This window comes from Salminus brasiliensis, chromosome 14, assembly GCF_030463535.1.
Source record: "Salminus brasiliensis chromosome 14, fSalBra1.hap2, whole genome shotgun sequence".
Taxonomy (NCBI): Eukaryota; Metazoa; Chordata; class Actinopteri; order Characiformes; family Bryconidae; genus Salminus; species Salminus brasiliensis.
In genome coordinates, this window is record NC_132891.1 from 37,213,365 (window position 1) to 37,233,364 (window position 20,000).

General features: G+C 49.4%; 3 protein-coding genes across 11 annotated transcripts in view; all 3 read right to left on the bottom strand.

The window, feature by feature from the left end:
- The window catches only part of trappc1 (trafficking protein particle complex subunit 1), a 7,665-nt gene extending 3,388 nt beyond the window's left edge, over positions 1-4,277 (bottom strand). Inside the window, exon 1 of one of the 2 annotated variants that reach the window (XM_072696557.1) lies at positions 3,208-4,277. The gene's annotated coding sequence lies outside the window, so the exon portion shown is untranslated. The other variant, XM_072696558.1, reaches the window with a different exon arrangement.
- A 124-nt stretch (positions 4,278-4,401) lies between these two features.
- gp1ba (glycoprotein Ib platelet subunit alpha) lies at positions 4,402-8,581 on the bottom strand. Of its 2 annotated transcripts, none has more exons than XM_072696556.1 (3): positions 8,307-8,581; positions 7,554-7,813; positions 4,402-7,316 (listed from the first exon to the last, which is right to left on the bottom strand). In XM_072696556.1, the coding sequence occupies exons 2-3, from the start codon at positions 7,777-7,779 to the stop codon at positions 5,119-5,121; spliced, it is 2,424 nt and encodes an 807-aa protein (XP_072552657.1). In that variant the 5' UTR covers positions 7,780-7,813; positions 8,307-8,581; the 3' UTR covers positions 4,402-5,118. The 2 variants fall into 2 exon arrangements, with proteins under 2 accessions (XP_072552657.1, XP_072552656.1); XM_072696555.1 differs by having other exon boundaries at positions 7,554-7,831.
- Positions 8,582-9,582: 1,001 nt separating this feature from the next.
- Positions 9,583-20,000, bottom strand: part of LOC140576784 (kinesin-like protein KIF1C) — a 14,222-nt gene continuing 3,804 nt past the window's right edge. The window contains exons 6-24 of one of the 7 annotated variants that reach the window (XM_072696395.1): positions 19,915-20,000; positions 19,401-19,512; positions 18,936-19,013; positions 18,739-18,804; positions 18,559-18,634; positions 18,309-18,387; positions 17,977-18,125; positions 17,594-17,790; positions 17,422-17,501; positions 17,240-17,315; positions 17,043-17,122; positions 16,537-16,631; positions 16,122-16,205; positions 15,770-15,950; positions 15,332-15,404; positions 15,146-15,244; positions 14,884-15,045; positions 12,858-13,217; positions 9,583-12,577 (exon numbers count right to left, since the gene is read on the bottom strand). The exon at positions 19,915-20,000 is cut by the window's right edge and continues 93 nt beyond it. In XM_072696395.1, the coding sequence (XP_072552496.1) occupies positions 11,528-12,577; positions 12,858-13,217; positions 14,884-15,045; positions 15,146-15,244; positions 15,332-15,404; positions 15,770-15,950; positions 16,122-16,205; positions 16,537-16,631; positions 17,043-17,122; positions 17,240-17,315; positions 17,422-17,501; positions 17,594-17,790; positions 17,977-18,125; positions 18,309-18,387; positions 18,559-18,634; positions 18,739-18,804; positions 18,936-19,013; positions 19,401-19,512; positions 19,915-20,000 (3,183 nt within the window). In that variant the 3' untranslated portion in view covers positions 9,583-11,527. Of the gene's footprint in view, positions 12,578-12,857; positions 13,218-14,883; positions 15,046-15,145; positions 15,405-15,769; positions 15,951-16,121; positions 16,206-16,536; positions 16,632-17,042; positions 17,123-17,239; positions 17,316-17,421; positions 17,502-17,593; positions 17,791-17,976; positions 18,126-18,308; positions 18,388-18,558; positions 18,686-18,738; positions 18,805-18,935; positions 19,014-19,400; positions 19,513-19,914 lie in introns of all 7 variants that reach the window. The other 6 variants (XM_072696393.1, XM_072696391.1, XM_072696390.1 and 3 more) reach the window with 6 other exon arrangements.

The window sequence follows — 20,000 nt, forward strand, 5'->3', positions numbered from 1 at the left end:
AGTTACACTACAGCTACATTACCCTACAGTCACACTACACTACAGTTACACTACCCTACCGTTACACTACAGTCACACTACAGCTACACTACAGCTACACTACACTACCGTTACACTACAGTCACACTACACTACAGTTACACTACAGCTACACTACCCTACCGCTACACTAGTTACACTACAGCTACATTACCCTACCGTTACACTACAGTCACACTACACTACAGCTACATTACCCTACCATTACACTACACTACCCTTACACTACAGCTACATTACCCTACCGTTACACTACACTACAGTTACACTACAGCTACATTACCCTACCGTTACACTACACTACAGTTACACTACAGCTACATTACCCTACTGTTACACTACAGCTACATTACCCTACTGTTACACTACACTACAGTTACACTACAGCTACATTACCCTACTGTTACACTACAGCTACATTACCCTACTGTTACACTACACTACAGTTACACTACAGCTACATTACCCTACCGTTACACTACAGTCACACTACACTACAGCTACATTACCCTACTGTTACACTACAGCTACATTACCCTACTGTTACACTACACTACAGCTACATTACCCTACTGTTACACTACAGCTACAGTTACACTACAGCTACATTACCCTACCGTTACACTACAGTCACACTACACTACAGCTACATTACCCTACCGTTACATTACAGTTACACTACAGCTACATTACCCTACCCTACCGTTACACTACCCTTACATTACACTAGTTACACTACAGCTACATTACCCTACTGTTACCCTACCCTTACACTACCGTACCGTTACACTACAGCTACATTACCCTTCCGTTACACTACAGTCACACTACACTACAGCTACATTACCCTACCGTTACACTACACTACAGTTACACTACAGCTACATTACCCTACCGTTACACTACACTACCCTTACACTACAGCTACATTACCCTACCGTTACACTACAGTCACACTACACTACAGCTACACTACAGCTACATTACCCTACCGTTACACTACACTACCCTTACACTACAGCTACATTACCCTACCGATACACTAGTCACACTACACTACAGCTACATTACCCTACCGTTACACTACACTACCGTTACACTACAGTCACACTACACTACAGCTACATTACCCTACTGTTACACTACAGCTACACTTTTACTACACTACTGCTACACTACACTACTACTACAACACTACAGCTACACTACACTACACTACTACTACTGCTACACTACTATAGCTACACTACAGCTACACTACTACTACAGCTACACCTACACTATAGCTACACTACACAGCTACACTACACTACAGCTACACTACAGCTAAACTACACTGCTACACAACAGCTACACTACATAGCTACACTACACTGCTACACTACAGCTACACTGCTACACTACACTGCTACACTACACTATAGCTACACTACACTACAACACTACACTGCTACACTACACTGCTACACTACACAGCTACACTACACTATAGCTACACTACACTACAGCTACACTACACTGCTACACTACAGCTACACTGCTACACTACAGCTATACTACACCGCTACACTACACAGCTACACTACACTACACAGCTACACTACAGCTACACTACACTACACAACTACACTACACTATAGCTACACTACAGCTACACTGCTACACTACAGCTACACTACTACACTACACTATAGCTACACTACAACACTACAGCTACACTACACTACAGCTACACTACACAGCTACACTACACTACAGCTAAACTACACTGCTACACTACACTGCTAAACTACACAGCTACACTACACTGCTACACTACACTGCTACACTACACTGCTACAGTACAGCTACACTACACTGCTACACTACACTATAGCTACACTACACTGCTGCTACACTGCTACACTACACTATAGCTACATTACGCTATAGCTACACTGCTACACTACACTACACAGCTACACTACACTGCTACACTACACTGCTACACTACACAGCTACACTACACTACAGCTACACTACACTACACAACACTACTGCTACACTACACTGCTACACTACACTATAGCTACACTACACTGCTACACTACAGCTACACTACACAGCTACACTACACTACAGCTACACTGCTACACTACACTACACAACACTACAGCTACACTACACTGCTACACTACAGCTACACTACACTGCTACACTACACTGCTACACTACTACACTACACAGCTACACTGCTACACTACACTGCTACACTACACAGCTACACTACACAACTACACAGCTACACTACACTACACAGCTACACTACACAGCTACACTACACTGCTACACTACACTGCTACACTGCTACACTACAGCTACACTACACTGCTACACTACAGCTACACTACACTGCTACACTACACTACTACACTACACTGCTACACTACACAGCTACACTACACAGCTACACTACACTACTACACTACACTGCTACACTACACTGCTACACTACACAGCTACACTACACAGCTACACTACACTGCTACACTACACTGCTACACTACACTGCTACACTACACTACTACACTACACTGCTACACTACACAGCTACACTACACTGCTACACTACACTACTACACTACACTGCTACACTACACTACTACACTACACTACTACACTACACTGCTACACTACACTATAGCTACACTGCTACACTACACAGCTACACTACACTACTACACTACACTGCTACACTACACTATAGCTACACTGCTACACTACACTGCTACACTACACAACTACACTGCTACACTACACTGCTACACTACACAGCTACACTACACTGCTACACTACACTGCTACACTACACTACACTGCTACACTACACTATAGCTACACTGCTACACTACACAGCTACACTACACTGCTACACAGCTACACTACACTGCTAGTAACACGCGTGTCCGCACTGGGTTTAACAGATCTGTGCTTTAGCAACATGCTAATCTAGCTAACCCGTAACACAGCTGAGCTCAGTAACCGCTACGTTATGAAGATCCGCTGCGTAGAAGCTCTGAACCGCTACTGCTGTTCTAGACTGCTGTTCTAGACTGCTGTTCTAGACAACGACGTATAAAGACCCCACTTAGACTCGCTTCAGGGGATTTAATGAAGAAGGCTGTTTACCTCTCTGCGCAGCTTCCGGCCTCGTTCAGCGGCGGAGTTCCAATAGTTCCGCTGCTGCACTGGATCACTGAGCCTCCGCCCTCTGCGCCTGAGCTAGGCGCCCTAGTTAGAGCTGTGGGGCGCTTATTGGAATGTATCCCGTTACACGTTTGCCCTCATTGTGTTTTTCAGTTGTTGTGTTTGTGGCAGTGTGGAGCCCCCAGGCATATGCTGGGCAGCTTTCACTGCTCTCAGAACCGAGCTGAGAGATTTTGGGTTGCGATTTCTGAGAAGTAGGTTTATTATGATTCCTGATTATTATGATATCCCGACTTCTGGATATTAATATGATTATGTTTTCTGAAGCACCGACAGTGCAGAGCCTGTGAAAGAGAACACTGTCCAGCACCTGCTCCCTGTGCCGGGCTGGACCAGCTGGACATCACTACACCTCTGCCTCTTTAAACATGCACCTCATATTTAACATGTTCTACAGATCTAGTGCTGAATGATCAGGGCTTCTCTGCACCGCCACCGAGCTGTCCTGCCATATGCATTTCATATCCCATTACTGCTGTTGATTTATGAGGCTCTTAATATTGATAATCACCGTGGAGAAACATTAATGAGATTATTACTGAATAGCTGAGCACGGCCACTCAGCTGGGAGTATTTCACTGGATACTTATCTGGGCTTGGTGTGGCAGTCCACACTGCATGGTCATCTGCTTAATATGACGGCAGGTTTCCTCTGGGCTTAATCAGGCTCTACCACGCGCTCTGACTGTCAGGGTAATGAGAAGGTTGCTCTCTCTGTGAAGATTAAGGCCATGAATCGTTTCGGTTTCAGTTGGAGAGAAGCTGGTGTCTGGACCACTGACCACACTCTGGGCCACATACTGGGCAGTGCTTCCCCGTACTGCTCAGTAAATACAGCGCCCTCCTCAGTCCGGCACGTCCACCAATACCAGCTGCACCTTTAATGCTAGTGCTGCTAACAGTGAAGGAAAGTCAGTGGTCACAGAACACTGAGCAAAATCTCCACAACAGTGACCTTACAAGGTTTTCTTCTAGCAGCGACGGCATGCAGTACTGAAGCGGCCCACCCAGCAGGGTTCTGCGTGTTCTGCAGGATCTCAGCGGCTATGAGCAGAAAACAGAAGCTGATGAGGAACAGTGATGACACTCGGAGACGCTCAGGAAACAGATGTCTTTATTTCCTAGCAGAGATACACCAGCACACGCACACACACACAGAGAGAGAGAGACACACACGCACACACACAGAGAGACACACACAGAGACACACACGCACGCACACACACAGAGACACACACAGACACACACACACAGAGAGAGAGAGACACACACGCACACACACAGAGAGATACACACAGAGACACACACAGACACACACAGAGACACACACACGCACACACACACAGAGAGAGAGAGACACACACGCACACACACAGAGAGATACACACAGAGACACACACAGACACACAAAGAGAGACACACGCACGCACACACACAGAGACACACACAGACACACACACAAAGAGATACACACAGAGACACACACAGACACACAAAGAGAGACACACACGCACGCACACACACAGAGAGAGAGACACACACGCACACACACACACAGAGAGAGAGACACACACGCACACACACAGAGAGATACACACAGAGACACACAAGGAGAGACACACGCACGCACACACACACAGAGAGAGAGAGAGAGAGAGACACACACAGACACACACACACACAAAGAGAGACACACATGCACACAGAGAGAGAGAGAGACACACACACACACACACAAGCAACAGGGATACGATCGTCCTATAAAAAAGGTTAATATTATTTAGCCCCGCCCACTGGTTCATACAGCACCAGCCAAGGCACTGCTTCCCAAACCTAAACTGATGTAACTCCGCCTCCCTCAAACATTATTACATCTCCTCCAGGTACAACCCCGCCTACCTCAGGAATTGCCCCATCTTCTAAAGCTGTAGCACCACCTCCCTCTGCTTTAGCCCCACCTCCCTTAGCTAAAGCTACACCTTCTTCAGGTATAGCCCTGCTTGCATTCTGTGTGGCCCTGTGTACTCCTACAGGTATAGCCTCTTCTCCATCACTCTTACTTTCAGCTCGTGAGGGCGGAGTTATGGAAGCCCCTCCTTCTATTCTCCTGATCAGAGATCCCCAGCTTCCTCTGGTCAACCCTCCCCCTCCCTCCCACTCTCCTACCAACCACTCCATCCCTTCGTCCCTGTCCAGCACACTCCCCCCGTCCTCCCTCAGGATCAGACTGTAGCGCTTCTTCCCTCTCTCCACTCCTCTGTCTCCTGTCTGTCTCTCAGCCGGCCCCCAGCTCTCCTCCACCTCCCTCCACCCCTCTATCTCTTCCTCTCGGCTTATCATCCTGTACAGGGTCTTCCTGAACACGTCCTGCCTCTCCATCCCTGGTCTGTCTCTCTCTTTCTCCTGCCGCAGCATCACCCCCGTCCTCTCCTCCTCCACTGCCGGCACCAGCTCTATTTTTACACCATCCTCGCCTCTCACTCCCTCTCTCCTTCCGCCCCCCTCCGCCTCCTCGTCTTCTTTTGCGATGAACAGAACCGAGCGGAACACTGCCTGGCTCTTAATGGGGATCTTCTCTGCTGGCAGAAACACCACTGCTTCGCTCTCCGCCCCTGATCCACCCATGCCTTCGAGATCGGTCTGGAAGGTCAGCAGGGTCACTCCCTCGTCTTCCTGCTTGTGAACTCGCCTCTGGATTGGCCGGTACAGAGTGGCGTAGGTGACGAGGATCCAGAGGAAGAGCATGCAGGAGCAGAGTGCTGAGAGGATGCAAAGCGGCAAGAAGCCGGCAAACAGCCACCAGCACCACGGCACCCCGCAACCGGACACTGAACGGGAGGCACCTGAGGCACGGTAGAACGGAATGGAGGTTTCTGGACCAGGGACGCCAGAAGAGGGAGCTCTAGAGGTCCTTAGAAGGCTTGTAGAAGATGTGGATAGGGGTGTTGTAGCCTGCGAAGATGTCCAGTGTGGTGAGGTTCCCGGATCAAGAGTGGACGTAGGGGGCGCCGTGGACGTCTTCTGATGGCTGGTAGAGAATGTGGGCTGGGGTCCAACTGTCTGTGGGAAGGTCCAGGTCACTGGGATCAGTGAGGTTCCCGGATCAATAATGGACATAGAGAGCGCTTTGGAGGTTCTCAGACGGCTCAGTTCACTTCTAGCTGTAGCGATGTCTTTCAGCGTCCTGGACTGCGGGATCCAATCAGTCCATACTTGCCTGAGGGTCCAGGTTTCAAGTCTGGTCCAGATGCTAGGTGTGGTAAAAGCTTGCACAGAGCCGCCACCTGTGGGTGTAGCGGTTGCTGATGCTGTTGGCGGGGTTGATACGGTAGTTGCCTCGGTCTCAGTTGCTGAGACGGTTGTTCTGGATTCAGGGGCCGTTGTTGGTTGAGTGGTTGAAGGGGTAGAGGGCGTTTCAAGGTCGTGCAATAAGGGTGTGTTTATGCTGCAGTACTGGTCCTCCTGGAGGTCCACAATGCTCATCCCCTTTAAGGCCGGCGGCCCGGCACACACCACACTGTCCGGGTCGTTCGTAATGCTGACCTTCATGTCTCTGTCTCCGGGAAGACGTCCACTCGCATCATTCAGAGTGCTCTCCGTCCCTCTGACAGAAGTAGTGTGCTTGTATACATTATGACCCTGGTCATCAAGGTACTGCTGCAGGTAGCCCACCTGACAGCTGCACAGCCAGGGGTTCTGGGACAGATAGACATAGGGCAGCTCGGGCTTGGAGGAGAAGAACTCGTCAGGCAGGTGCTGGACACGGTTGTCTTCTAGATCGAAGGTCTTCAGGCTGGTGGAGGTGATGGCCTCCAGCAGGCGGCGCGGCAGCGCGGGCAGCTTGTTCCCAGAGAGGTTGATGACCTCTAGCTGTGGGAGATCTCCGAAGGTGGCGTCATGAAGGGTGCGGAGATCGTTTCCGTCCAAATACACCTCCATCAGCACGGGGGCGAAGCGGAACACTCGGCCACCCAAACCTTCCAGCCTGTTGTTAGACAACCGCAGCACGCGGAGGTTCTGCAGCTCTGGACCTGGGAGGGAGACCAGGCAGGGGTTTTATCACCCAGACTTTCAGTCTGTATCTCGTTTGTGTTTGTGAACAAAAGAAGGCACTTGATTGGTCGATGAGACGACATCATGCCAATTACAGGTAATTAGAATGAAATGATGTCACGTAACGGGGTGTGGAGTAGGACTACACAGACACCGCTTACCAACGGGACCCTCTCTGATCACCTTTATTAAAGCTCCGCCCCTCTGGGCCTCACCTGATGGGTCGATGACCTTGATGTGGTTTTGGCTCAGGTCCAGCTCATGCAGCTGAGTGTACCTGCTGTAAGCGGCCCAGGACAGCGAGCCAAACTGATTTTGGGACAGAACCAAAACCTGCGTCCCATCGTCGATCCCATCGGGCACTGCGGTCAGACCCCGCCCCACACAGCTGACCCGTGGCCTGTGGTCGGTGTTCCTGTCGCTCTGGCAACCGCTGGACATCGCCACCTGGCAACGAGGAGCCAGGAGGAGGAGGCTGAGGAAGAGGAGCATTCTGACCAGAACAAAATCGGAACGTTACAATTTTGAACATTTCAGACCCGACCCGGTTTATTAACTATTAAAAACCATCAAAAGAAAGAATCACTGAAAACTTTCTCAGTAAACTTTCTCCAGTTCCGACTGTTTTAATCCTCAAACCAACCGAAAGCGATGATTTATGATCAAATAATAAAAAACTGACGATCACTCCTATTGATTATCAGCTGATAATTGATCAGATGACATTTTCAATCTTTACTCTGTTTTTAACTGAGTATTTCATCAAATATCTACAACAGGGAAACGCCGCTGCTGCGGGAGCGAGAAGACGACCCTTTGCCACTCGACCGGCGCGCGGATTCAGCCCGCTGGGATTAAAAGGTTTTTGGGTTGGTTTCAGTCACAGAGAGCAGGAGCTCCCGCTGCGCCGGAGATTTCTCTACCTTTAATAAAAGAGCAATAATAGAGGAGAGGATGATCAGACTCACGTTTGGCTGCTGGAGGTTCTGCTGCTGGAACGGTCTCTGTCTCCTCTCTGCAGTCTGAAGCAGCTCTTTATCAGAAACAGCTCGTTTCCTTTAAACCACACAGCTGCTCTTCCTCCTCCGCTGAGTGCAACTGTTCCTCACTGATGTTCCTCCACTCTGTACCACAGAACCACTCAGGAACTGGGACCGGAACATCGCCCAGTGTGTACTGTTTTCATTTACATCACATAGCACATATTACATGGTGGAGGGATCCATGCTGTGGGTCAGTTTCTCTACAGTGGAGCTCAGTTTCACAATGAACCCCCAAACCCCCCCAACCCCCCACCCCTACTCTGAAGGAGCTCAGCTCTAACCCCACTCTGAGGGAGCTCACAGAGACACACAGACAGAGACACACAGACAGAGACACACACACTCAGACAGAGACACACAGACACAGACAGAGACACACACACTCAGACACAGACACCCAGACAGAGACACACAGACACCCAGACAGAGACACACAGACACCCAGACAGAGACACAGACACCCAGACAGAGACACACAGACGGGGAGACACACACTCAGACAGAGACACACACTCAGACACAGACACTCAAACAGAGACACACAGACACTCAGACAGAGACACACAGACACTCAGACAGAGACACAGAGACACAGACACCCAGACAGAGACAGACACTCAGACAGAGACACACAGAGACAGAGACACACAGACAGAGACACTCAGACAGACACAGACACTCAGACAGAGACACACAGACAGAGACACAGACACTCAGACAGAGACACTCGGACAGACACAGACACTCAGACAGAGACACACAGACAGAGACACAGACACTCAGACAGAGACACACAGACAGAGACACAGACACTCAGACAGAGACCCACAGACAGAGACCCACAGACAGAGACACAGACACTCAGACAGAGACACACAGACAGAGACACAGACACTCAGACAGAGACCCACAGACAGAGACACAGAGACACACAGACACTCAGACAGAGACACACAGACAGAGACACAGACACTCAGAGACACACAGACAGAGACACAGACACTCAGACAGAGACACACACACACTCAGACAGAGACACAGACACACTCAGACAGAGACACAGACACAGACACTCAGACAGAGACACACACACACTCAGACAGAGACACAGACACACAGACACAGACACTCAGACAGAGACACACACACACTCAGACAGAGACACAGACACAGACACTCAGACAGAGACACAGACACTCAGTAGTTTAAATTTCTGTTTTACTGATTTTTTTTTTGAGACGTCATCACTCCACTCTTAGATCTCACACACACACACACACACACACACACACACACAGTCGAAAATACAAGGATCAAAAACAGAAAAAAAAGGCTCAAATCCCACTGGAGACGTTGACTCCAGTATAGATCACATCCCATTATATAACACATCTCATTATACATCACACCCCAGACCACCCGAGGGGGGCAGTAAAAGTGTTAGTGTGTATATGTGACCTTCAGATCAGGCTGGAGTATCACTGCAGTAAAGTCCGACCTTCCACTTTAACTCCTGTAGAAACAGACAGAACAGGACTGCTGGACTGAGGAGAGGTTCCTCATGACCCCGCCCGCTCCACCCTCCCATCCGCCCGCTCCACCCTCCGCCCGCCAAAAATCATCAACACAGTTACAGACTGACGTCAAGAAGAGCCGGTTACACACACTCACACACACCTTCAAAAAAAAAACACCTGATTGTCCCATAAGCTCCGCCTACTTCGCCCCAACACTTGTTGTCATGGGGACATACAGAGGGACAACTTTCTAAAGAGCAACAAACGTTCCTATTGTACAATCAACCTAATCAATAATCGCTCATAATAATCAATAATTAATCAAGTCATAACAATCAACGATTAAAGATAATAACTGATAATCAATCAGCCACTTCTCCCATCACCGGCACCAGTGTGAGGTTTGTAGCGACCAGTACAGCAAGCTCTGACACACACACACACACACACATTACGTTCTACACCTCAGACTTGCTAGAGACTGTCGTTTCCGTGGCAACATGTCGCTTCAGTCATGGTTATAATGATGGTTTTCACCAAATTGCACCAAGAATCTGCAAAGCACGAATAGCACACAAACACACACACATACTCACACACTCACAAACACACACACATTTAGTTTGTTCCGATGCTCACACTGCTGCCGCTAAGACTCCGCCCACTTTACAGTGTGTCAGTGTTCATCTGGTAAAACCGGTAGAGAGAGTGCTCAGTGTGATGCTCCCTCGCCCACTGATCTTAGTTTAGCCCTGCAGAGCACGGCAGTAACACAACATCTGACCCTATCTCTCTCTCTTCACTATCTCTCAATTCCCAAATCTCTATTGCATAGAGGAGGTAGTGTTCATTACACACACGCGCGCACACACAACCCTTACTTATGAGTAACCTTTCGTAGCCAACAGATGGCAGCAGTGTGGTTTCCACAAACATGTCTACAGTCTTTGGGATCAGCTGAGCTGTACACACACACACACACACACACACACAGAAATAAAGGCACTGTAACAGGATATAGAGGATCCTCTGTAGATCGGACTGCAGAGCTTTAGCTTCTCTGTGGTTACGCAACATAGTTTTATAGTTAAAGGGAAACTTCACCCATATTTCAGAATTAAACAGATAAACTGATTCAGTGTCTCAGGCATCAGGCAGCGTCTTCATCACCATTAGGTGAAGAACTTTCTGTGAGGAGCTTTTATTAGAGCTTCAGACGTCTGCTTCCCTTCACCTCCACTGTAGAACCACAGCTCTGACTGGGGAGCTTATCTAGAACCCCCACTGTAAAACTCCAGCTCTGACTGGGGGAGCTTATCTAGAACCTCCACTGTAGAACAGCTCAGACTGGAGAACAGCTCTGACTGGGGGAGGCTATCTAGAACGTACACGACTCTGACATGTTTGCTGAGAATTCTGAATTAGTAGTGGAGTTCTCCTTTCACACACAGGACCCAGCGGAGTGTGTGTGTGGTTATTTGGCTGCTGGGAGTCTCTGTGCTGTCCATTAGCGTAGTGCGGTCAGTGCGCTAAACAGCTAATGACATCATCACATGAGCATCAAAGTGGACATCGAGCAGGTATAGAAGGTAAGCACTCACACACACACTCACACACACACTCAGACACTCAGACGGGCGTTTCCTTGTTCTTCAGGTCGGGGGCACTGTACTGCCGTCTCATGCGGGGGGGTGTGGTGTACCCCAGCTGGAATTTGGGGACACACCCCCAGCTTCCGTGTGTGTGTTCAGGGTGTGTGTCGCGTGACAGTGTGTGCACGGGAGTCTGGTACATCTGAAAGTGGGGGATAAACGGCTGCTGATGCTGGTAATGATGATGTTGGTTGCCATAGTAACCATCTTTAGGTTGGTATCCAGCCTCCCCTCTCGCTCCAGGGCTCGGCGACTGTTGCCGATAGCGACCACGACCCCCTTGCTGTTGGTTGTTGTAGTCACCGTGGGTACTGTTGCCGTAGCGACCCTGCCTGCCAGATGCTGTAGAGCTGTCTAGAGAATTACGCCTGTAACGCCACTGCGGCAACTGCGGCAACTGCTGCTGTGGAAAGTGGCCGCCGCTGTTGCCATAGCTACCGCCGTCAGAGTTATGTGGTTGCCAGTTGCGGTGAGGGGAAGGTGTGCGCATGTGCTGGGTCCCCATGACGACCGGCATCTGGAACGGAGCAGCAAGGAATGGAAGCACTGCCGGGACAGTCTGGGTTGCGGCGTGTGGAGACATGTGATTTGTGGGCGGAGACTGACTGCCTTTCTGTCCCTCCCCTTCGCTCTTCTCCTCCCCCATGGGTGAGGCCTGCAGGGACGCAGGGCTCCAGGACAGACGGTGCTGCGGGTTGCTCTTAAAGGGAAACTTCAGCTTGCACTCCTGCGGGGGGATGAACCGGCCAGTTCCGGGCAGATGGACCACAGCCCCCTCTCCGGCCCCGCCCTTAGCCCCACCTCCATGTCGCAGCCGCTTCGTGATCTGCTGCTGCTGTAGGTTTTGTATGCGGGTCTGTTCCTGTTTGAGCCAGCGGAGCCGCCCCCTGCGGAAGGCAGGGTCTTCCTCCATCAGACGCGTCACTCGCTCCTCATTGGACACAGAGCTTTGTCCATCCTGATCAGGACCACGCCCCTCATCTGACTCCTTATCCTCGCAAACCTGGTCCTCCGTCGAGCAATCGTCCTAAACCACACACACACACACACACACACACACACGGTCATCACTGGGTGGAACCCAGAACTGTAAAACTGTGTTTAAAACACCCAACAGGAAACTGTCCAATCAGGATAGAGAATAGACTTCTCCACAGTATCTACCTAGACACCCACTCCCCACTGGTCCGTTCTTCAGGAGCAGGACTAAAGGCCGTACACATCAGATTAACCACCAACCATGACTGCTCAGGACCGTGTCTGTGTGGGTGTGTGTGTGTGTGTGAGTGTGAGTGTGAGCGTGTTACCTGCTGTACTCCAGGTATGACTCTCTCCATCTTCATCATCCGGTCTCTAAGTGCTTTGATCTCTTCGTCCTTCATGTTGTTCTGCTCCTTCACCTCCTGCAGGATGTCCGTCAGCTTCTCCAGGTGAGCCTTCAGGTCATACACACCTGTTCGCCCTGTCCCTTCCTCCCCTGCCACAGCCACATTCTGCCCGCGCTCCTCGCCCACACCAACTGTCTCCCACACGTCTTGGGCCACCTCCCTCCACAGCTCCCGGTCCTCTGGCTCTTTTTTACCATACATCCTGAACAGCTCTTTCAGCTTCACGATGGCCAGAGCCTGGATCTCCCTCAGAGTGTGTTTAAAATCTCCCAGTGCCACCTGCAGGACGGAGCAGACACTTACACTATTGCTGAAATAACATTCCCAAAACCTCTATACCTACATATAACGCTCATTCCGACAGACTGTAATACACTACAGGAAGCGTAGGGGGCGCTCTATAATGCTCTATAACGGTCATATGATCCACACGCTCATTCCGACAGACTGTAATACACTACAGGAAGCGTAGGGGGCGCTCTATAATGCTCTATAATGATCCTATGATTCACACGCTCATTCTGACCTGCTGTAATACACTACAGGAAGCGTAGGGGGCGCTCTATAATGCTCTATAATGTTAATATGATCAACACACTCATTCTGACAGACTGTAATACACTACAGGAAGCGTAGGGGGCGCTCTATAATGCTCTATAATGATCCTATGATCCACACGCTCATTCCGACAGACTGTAATACACTACAGGAAGAGTAGGGGGCGCTCTATAATGATCATATGATCCACACGCTCATTCCGACAGACTGTAATACACTACAGGAAGCGTAGGGGGGCGCTCTATAATGCTCTATAATGTTAATATGATCCACACGCTCATTCTGACAGACTGTAATACACTACAGGAAGCGTAGGGGGCGCTCTATAATGCTCTATAATGATCATATGATCCACACACTCATTCTGACAGACTGTAATACACTACAGGAAGCGTAGGGGGCGCTCTATAATGCTCTATAATGATCATATGATCCACACGCTCATTCCGACAGACTGTAATACACTACAGGAAGCGTAGGGGGCACTCTATAATGATCATATGATGCACACGCTCATTCTGACAGACTGTAATACACTACAGGAAGCATAGGGGGCGCTCTATAATGATCCAATGATCCACACGCTCATTCCGACAGACTGTAATACACTACAGGAAGCGTAGGGGGCGCTCTATAATGCTCTATAATGATCATATGATCCACACGCTCATTCCGACAGACTGTAATACACTACAGGAAGTGTAGGGGGCGCTCTATAATGTTCATATGATCCACACGCTCGTTACGACAGACTGTAATACACTACAGGAAGTGTAGGGGGCGCTCTATAATGCTCTATAATGATCCTATGATCCACACGCTCATTCCGACAGACTGTAATACACTACAGGAAGCGTAGGGGGCGCTCTATAATGCTCTATAATGATCCTATGATCCACACGCTCATTCCGACAGACTGTAATACACTACAGGAAGCGTAGGGGGCGCTCTATAATGCTCTATAATGATCATATGATCCACACGCTCATTCCGACAGACTGTAATACACTACAGGAAGCGTAGGGGGCACTCTATAATGTTCATATGATCCACACGCTCATTCTGACACTGTAATACACTACAGGAAGCGTAGGGGGCGCTCTATAATGCTCTATAATGATTCTATGATCCACACGCTCATTCTGACAGACTGTAATACACTACAGGAAGCGTAGGGGGCGCTCTATAATGCTCTATAATGATCCTATGATCCAAACGCTCATTCCGACAGACTGTAATACACTACAGGAAGTGTAGGGGGCGCTCTATAATGCTCTATAATGTTAATATGATCCACATGCTTGTTCTGACAGACTGTAATACACTACAGGAAGCGTAGGGGGCGCTCTATAATGCTCTATAACGTCCAGTCAATATTGGTCAGTACCTGGTAGCAGATCTCCTTGACGGCCTGCAGCTGTAGGTCACACACTGTCACGCTCTCGGGGTCTTTGCTAATGCGGCGGCGCTGGGGAATCTGATACACGCGCTGGGGCTCACGCCGCTTCCCACTGCTGGGTAATCCACAGCGCTTCACAATACACTGCACCTACACACACACATTGCAGGGGTGTTTTGGTGTTTTGACTGAATCTCCACCCTCCCAATCCCCCCCACTCTGTGTTTGAGTGTGTGTGTGTGAGAGATACCTTGTTGGCTGGTAGTTTCTCTCTGAGTGATGAGATCAGTCTCCAGCTTTCCTCACAGGAGCGTTTATCAGAGTCATCCCCACTGTCTGAATCTGCATACTGCACACACACACACACACACACACACACGTTTACCATCCCCAATACACTGAATGCTGAATCTCTCTCTGACAGTCTCCCTCTCACCAGTCGGTGCTGCTCCAGCAGTAGATCAGCTTCTTCTTTCTCTCTGCGGTACTGAAGCTCCAGATCCTGCAGCCTGAGAGAGAGAGAGAGAGAGAGAGAGACACAGAGAGAGACAGAGAGAGAGACACAGAGAGAGAGAGACACAGAGAGAGACAGAGACAGAGAGAGACATAGAGAGACAGAGACAGAGACAGAGAGAGACAGAGAGAGAGAGAGCGAGACAAAGAGAGACAGAGAGAGACAGAGAGACAGAGAGAGAGAGAGCGAGACAAAGAGAGACAGAGAGAGACAGAGAGACAGAGAGAGAGAGAGACATAGAGAGACAGAGAGAGAGAGAGACAGAGAGACAGAGAGAATCTATTGGATCAGTGTGTACACATCTCTGTCTCTCTCTCTCTTTCACTCTGTCTCTCTCTCTCTCTGTCTGGGTCTCTCCACCTCTTGTCCATCTCCAGTTTGATGTCGATGCCCTGGTTCTCCAGTAGTTCTCTCTGGGCGTAGCTCCAGTCTGCTGGCTCCCCCTGTTGCTCCACGGTGGAACTGCGCTCTCTCTCCAGCCGAGCCTGATCCGGGTGATTAAAGCGGAACACGTGGTTCTTCCCCATCACAACACGGTTACCTAGCACACACACAAGCACATACACACACTTAATAGGTGGAGCTACACGAGCGAAACGGCTAAGTGGGTGGTGCTAACCTGCTGTAGGCTGAATGGGCGGGGCACAACTGCTGTAGGCTGAATGGGAGGGGCTAAAATGCTGTAGGCTGTATATATAACGTCAGTACGCACCTTGTCTGAGCACCGTCGGTTCGGTGATTTGTATCCCATTGACGTAGGTCTCCGCCCCCTCTAACGGCTCCAGTGTGACGACGACTAAAGAGAGACAGCTCATCAGTCACACACACACACACACACAGCGGCTCATTGTGTTTTACACACACGACTGGAGGTGGTCTGTGGGCAGTGAGCGTAGAGAGGGATGGATTAGTGTGTGTGTGTGTGTGTGTGTGGGGGGGGGGGGGGGGGGGGTGAGGTGATACAGGGATGAGCAGACAGACGGGTGGACTGTATATAAACGCAGTGATACCTGAGCAGAGCCCTCGCTGAAGTTCCAGAAGCAGAGAGACAGAACATACCTGTGTTTAACACTGAAACCACACTCTCACACACACACACACACACACACACACACACACACACTTACCCTCTCCATGGTGGTTAGTGTTACAGTAGAACACACAGTGCTGCTCCTTAATGAACTGCCCACTCAGCCGGATATCCACATCCTTCTGCCCCGCCCTGACGGACAAACAATAAACAATAAACAATAAACAGGTGATCTGCCTTTCTAGAACCTCCAGTGGGACTAGATCACTCCAGCGCGTGATTGGTTGGTTCCTGACTGTGTTGCTGGTTAATCTGAAGGTCTTCAGTTCTACCAGTGAAGTCCCGACCAATGGGAGAGCTGCTTTAGCTGAATCTGCTCAGAGAGCACTGAGAGAAGCATCCTGATTGGACAGTTTTCTGATTAGTTTCACAGATTTAACCCTTTAGTTTCCAGCAGAACTGAATAGTGTACTAAGACTAGTACTGAACTACTGCAGAGTCTAAACCCCAGCTCCAGTCTCCTGCAGAACATCAGCTCCACCCACAGAGACAAGCACCAGACCCTCCTCCTCACAGCATCTTCTACAACATACTCATACACACCTGGTCACTCCCTCTTTGATGTAATACAGCAGACACTCTGACATCAAAGGGTCCTCATTCAGGTTCACCAGGTGAGGAGTCTGCCCCCACACACACACACACACACACACACACAAATATATTCTCCCATAAAGACACATTTATACAGAGACACTGATCCTGTATTTGTGTGTGTGTGTATGAGTGTGTGTACTCACTCCTTTAGGTGAAAACACACCCACAGTCCCTCCGTCCTCTTTAATGGACACACCCATCTCAGCCAGCAGCGTCTCTCTGAGAGGAGTACACACATACCACAGCTTCAAATTCACACACACACACACACACACATCTGTGAAGATAAATGTGTGTGTGTGTGTGTGTGTGTGTGTGTTATTACCTCTCCAGTCGTATAGATTCTGTTTTTCTCAGTTTCTCCTCCCAGGTTTCGTTTAGCTCGGCAATTATCTTCTCTGTTTCCTATAAACATGTTAATAACATGTATTTATGCCCCTCCCCCATTCGCTAAGCCCCTCCCCTCACCATCAGTCTTATAAGTACCACCCCCTTACCCTCAGTCTCTCTACTGCCTCCTCCTTGGATATGATCTCTTTCTGAAACTCTGATTGATTGAGGCCATCCTCAGAGGTGTGGTCACCATCCTGGATGGGGCTTTGTCCAGAGACAAGGGCTGTAATTGGTGGAGCACCATTAGGGGCGGGCTCAGTGGGCAGTGCAGGACACTCGCGGTTATTATTTACTTCTGGACCTGCCAGATAGACACAGACTCAGTGCTGAGGGACCATGTGTGTGTGAGCGTGTGTGTATGTGAGTGTGTGTATGAGCGTCTGTGTGTTGAATGTCTATGTGTGTGTGTGTGCGCGTGTGTGTGTTTGAATGTCTGTGTATGAGCGTGGGTGTGTGTGTGTAAGTGTGTGTGTGTGTGTGTGTGTACCTGCAGCAGTGATGAGCTGACTGAGCCCCTGTGTGAGCAGGATGTCTCTCAGTCTGTTCACTTCCTCCTTCAGCTCTCTGATCAGCCGGGCGTTCGGGTCTTCGTTAATGATGGCATTACAGCGGATCTGTTTCGCCCGGTCAGCGTACCTGCACACACACACACACACAGGTATTAGTGATGCATTATTATTAGAATTATACTGAACTCTCTAATGTATAAATAGAACCCTGGCTGAAAGAACCATTAAAGGGTTCTTTGGCTGGCTACGCGGTTCTTCATGTAATGAGATGCTCTGTATGTGGAACAGGTGGAACTGTAGAGTACCGTACCGCAGAGTACTTAGAGTTTCCTCATAGTTGATGTCAGCAGGACTGAGAGCAGCAATCATAGCAGTGCGAGAATTACCCCCTGTAACACACACACACATGCACACATACATACATACACACACACACACACACACACACACACAAAATACACATCAAATATACACACACAGCTGATTTACTGCTGTTGTTATTTGTTGTGTGTGTGTGTATTGTTTGTTGTGTGTGTTTCTGTGTGTGTGTGTTCTCTCACCAAGGTTCTCTTTCAGAAGCCAGGTCAGCACTGAGTCTCTGTACGGAATAAACTCACTCCTCTTCTTCTTACTGCTCTGCTGCACACACACACACACACACACCAAATAACAACAGCAGCAAATAAGCTGTGTATGTGTGTGTGTGTCTTTGTGTGTGTATGAGTGTGTGTGTGTCTCACCATGTCGGCCAGAGCAGATATAACCTTCCCCAGAGTGGTGAGAGACTTATTAATATTAGCACCTTCCTACAGAGAGAGGGGGAGGGGGAGAGGAGGGAGGAGGAGGGGGAGAGAGGGGGCAGAGGGGGAGGGTAAATAATAATCTGTTTTATGGATTCAGGTCAGAAGATAATAAATGAACCTTTTGATCTCCTGACCTTTAACCTGATGCCCTTCGCTCCAGAGGACTCTGCTCTCTCACTGCCGGCCAGATCCACCAGACTGATCTTACTGACCTATAGAGAGAGAGAGAGAGAGAGAGATTTATAACATAGCTCCTCCCATTCCGTCTACAGCAGTTTAGCTCCTCCCATTCCGCCTACAGCAGTTTAGCTCCTCCCATTCCATCTACAGCAGTTTAGCTCCTCCCATTCCACCTACAGCAGTTAAGCTCCTCCCATTCCACCTACAGCAGTTTAGCTCCTCCCATTCCACCTATAGCAGTTTAGCTCCTCCCATTCCGTCTACAGCAGTTTAGCTCCTCCCATTCCGCCTACAGCAGTTTAGCTCCTCCCATTCCGCCTACAGCAGTTTAGCTCCTCCAATTCCGTCTATAGCAGTTTAGCTCCTCCCATTCCGTCTACAGCAGTTTAGCTCCTCCCATTCCGTCTACAGCAGTTTACCTTCTCGGTGTCGAGGTTGGTGAGCTGGTCACGGCGGCGCTGGGTGAAGATGATGGTAAAAACAGCATGAGAGCGGCTGCTCGTCTCGTTCATGTTTGTTGCAGCTACTGTCCTATACAACCAACCAAACAACCAAACAAACAAACAAACAAATAACCAAACAAACAAACACATGATTAATGAATGAATGAATGAATGAATGAGGCCAGTGGAGGGTCTGCTGTTGTGGGTGAAGGAGCTTCAGCTCGGTGCTCGGGTGTTTACGTCTCGTTATGCTCCTTTGATGAATTCACCATCCAGCCATGTGAGGCGTTGGCGCCCCCTGCTGGCCTGCAATGTGCTTTTGCGTGGTTTCTTTGATCTGGTGTGACGCAGAGATTTACAGAACACTGCTGGAGACAGAGAGATTTTTCTAGGACTATCCGGACCCCCGGAGTGGGGTCCCAGTGATCACTGAGTGCATGCACAATGTGTGTGTGCATGTGTGTGTGTGTGTGTGTGTGCGTGGTCTAACCGAGCCTTGTTCCCACAGTCCATGAGGTGTGTGATGTCACTGTGTGATGTTACGGCCAGTTTGGACAGGTCCTCCACATACGGGCC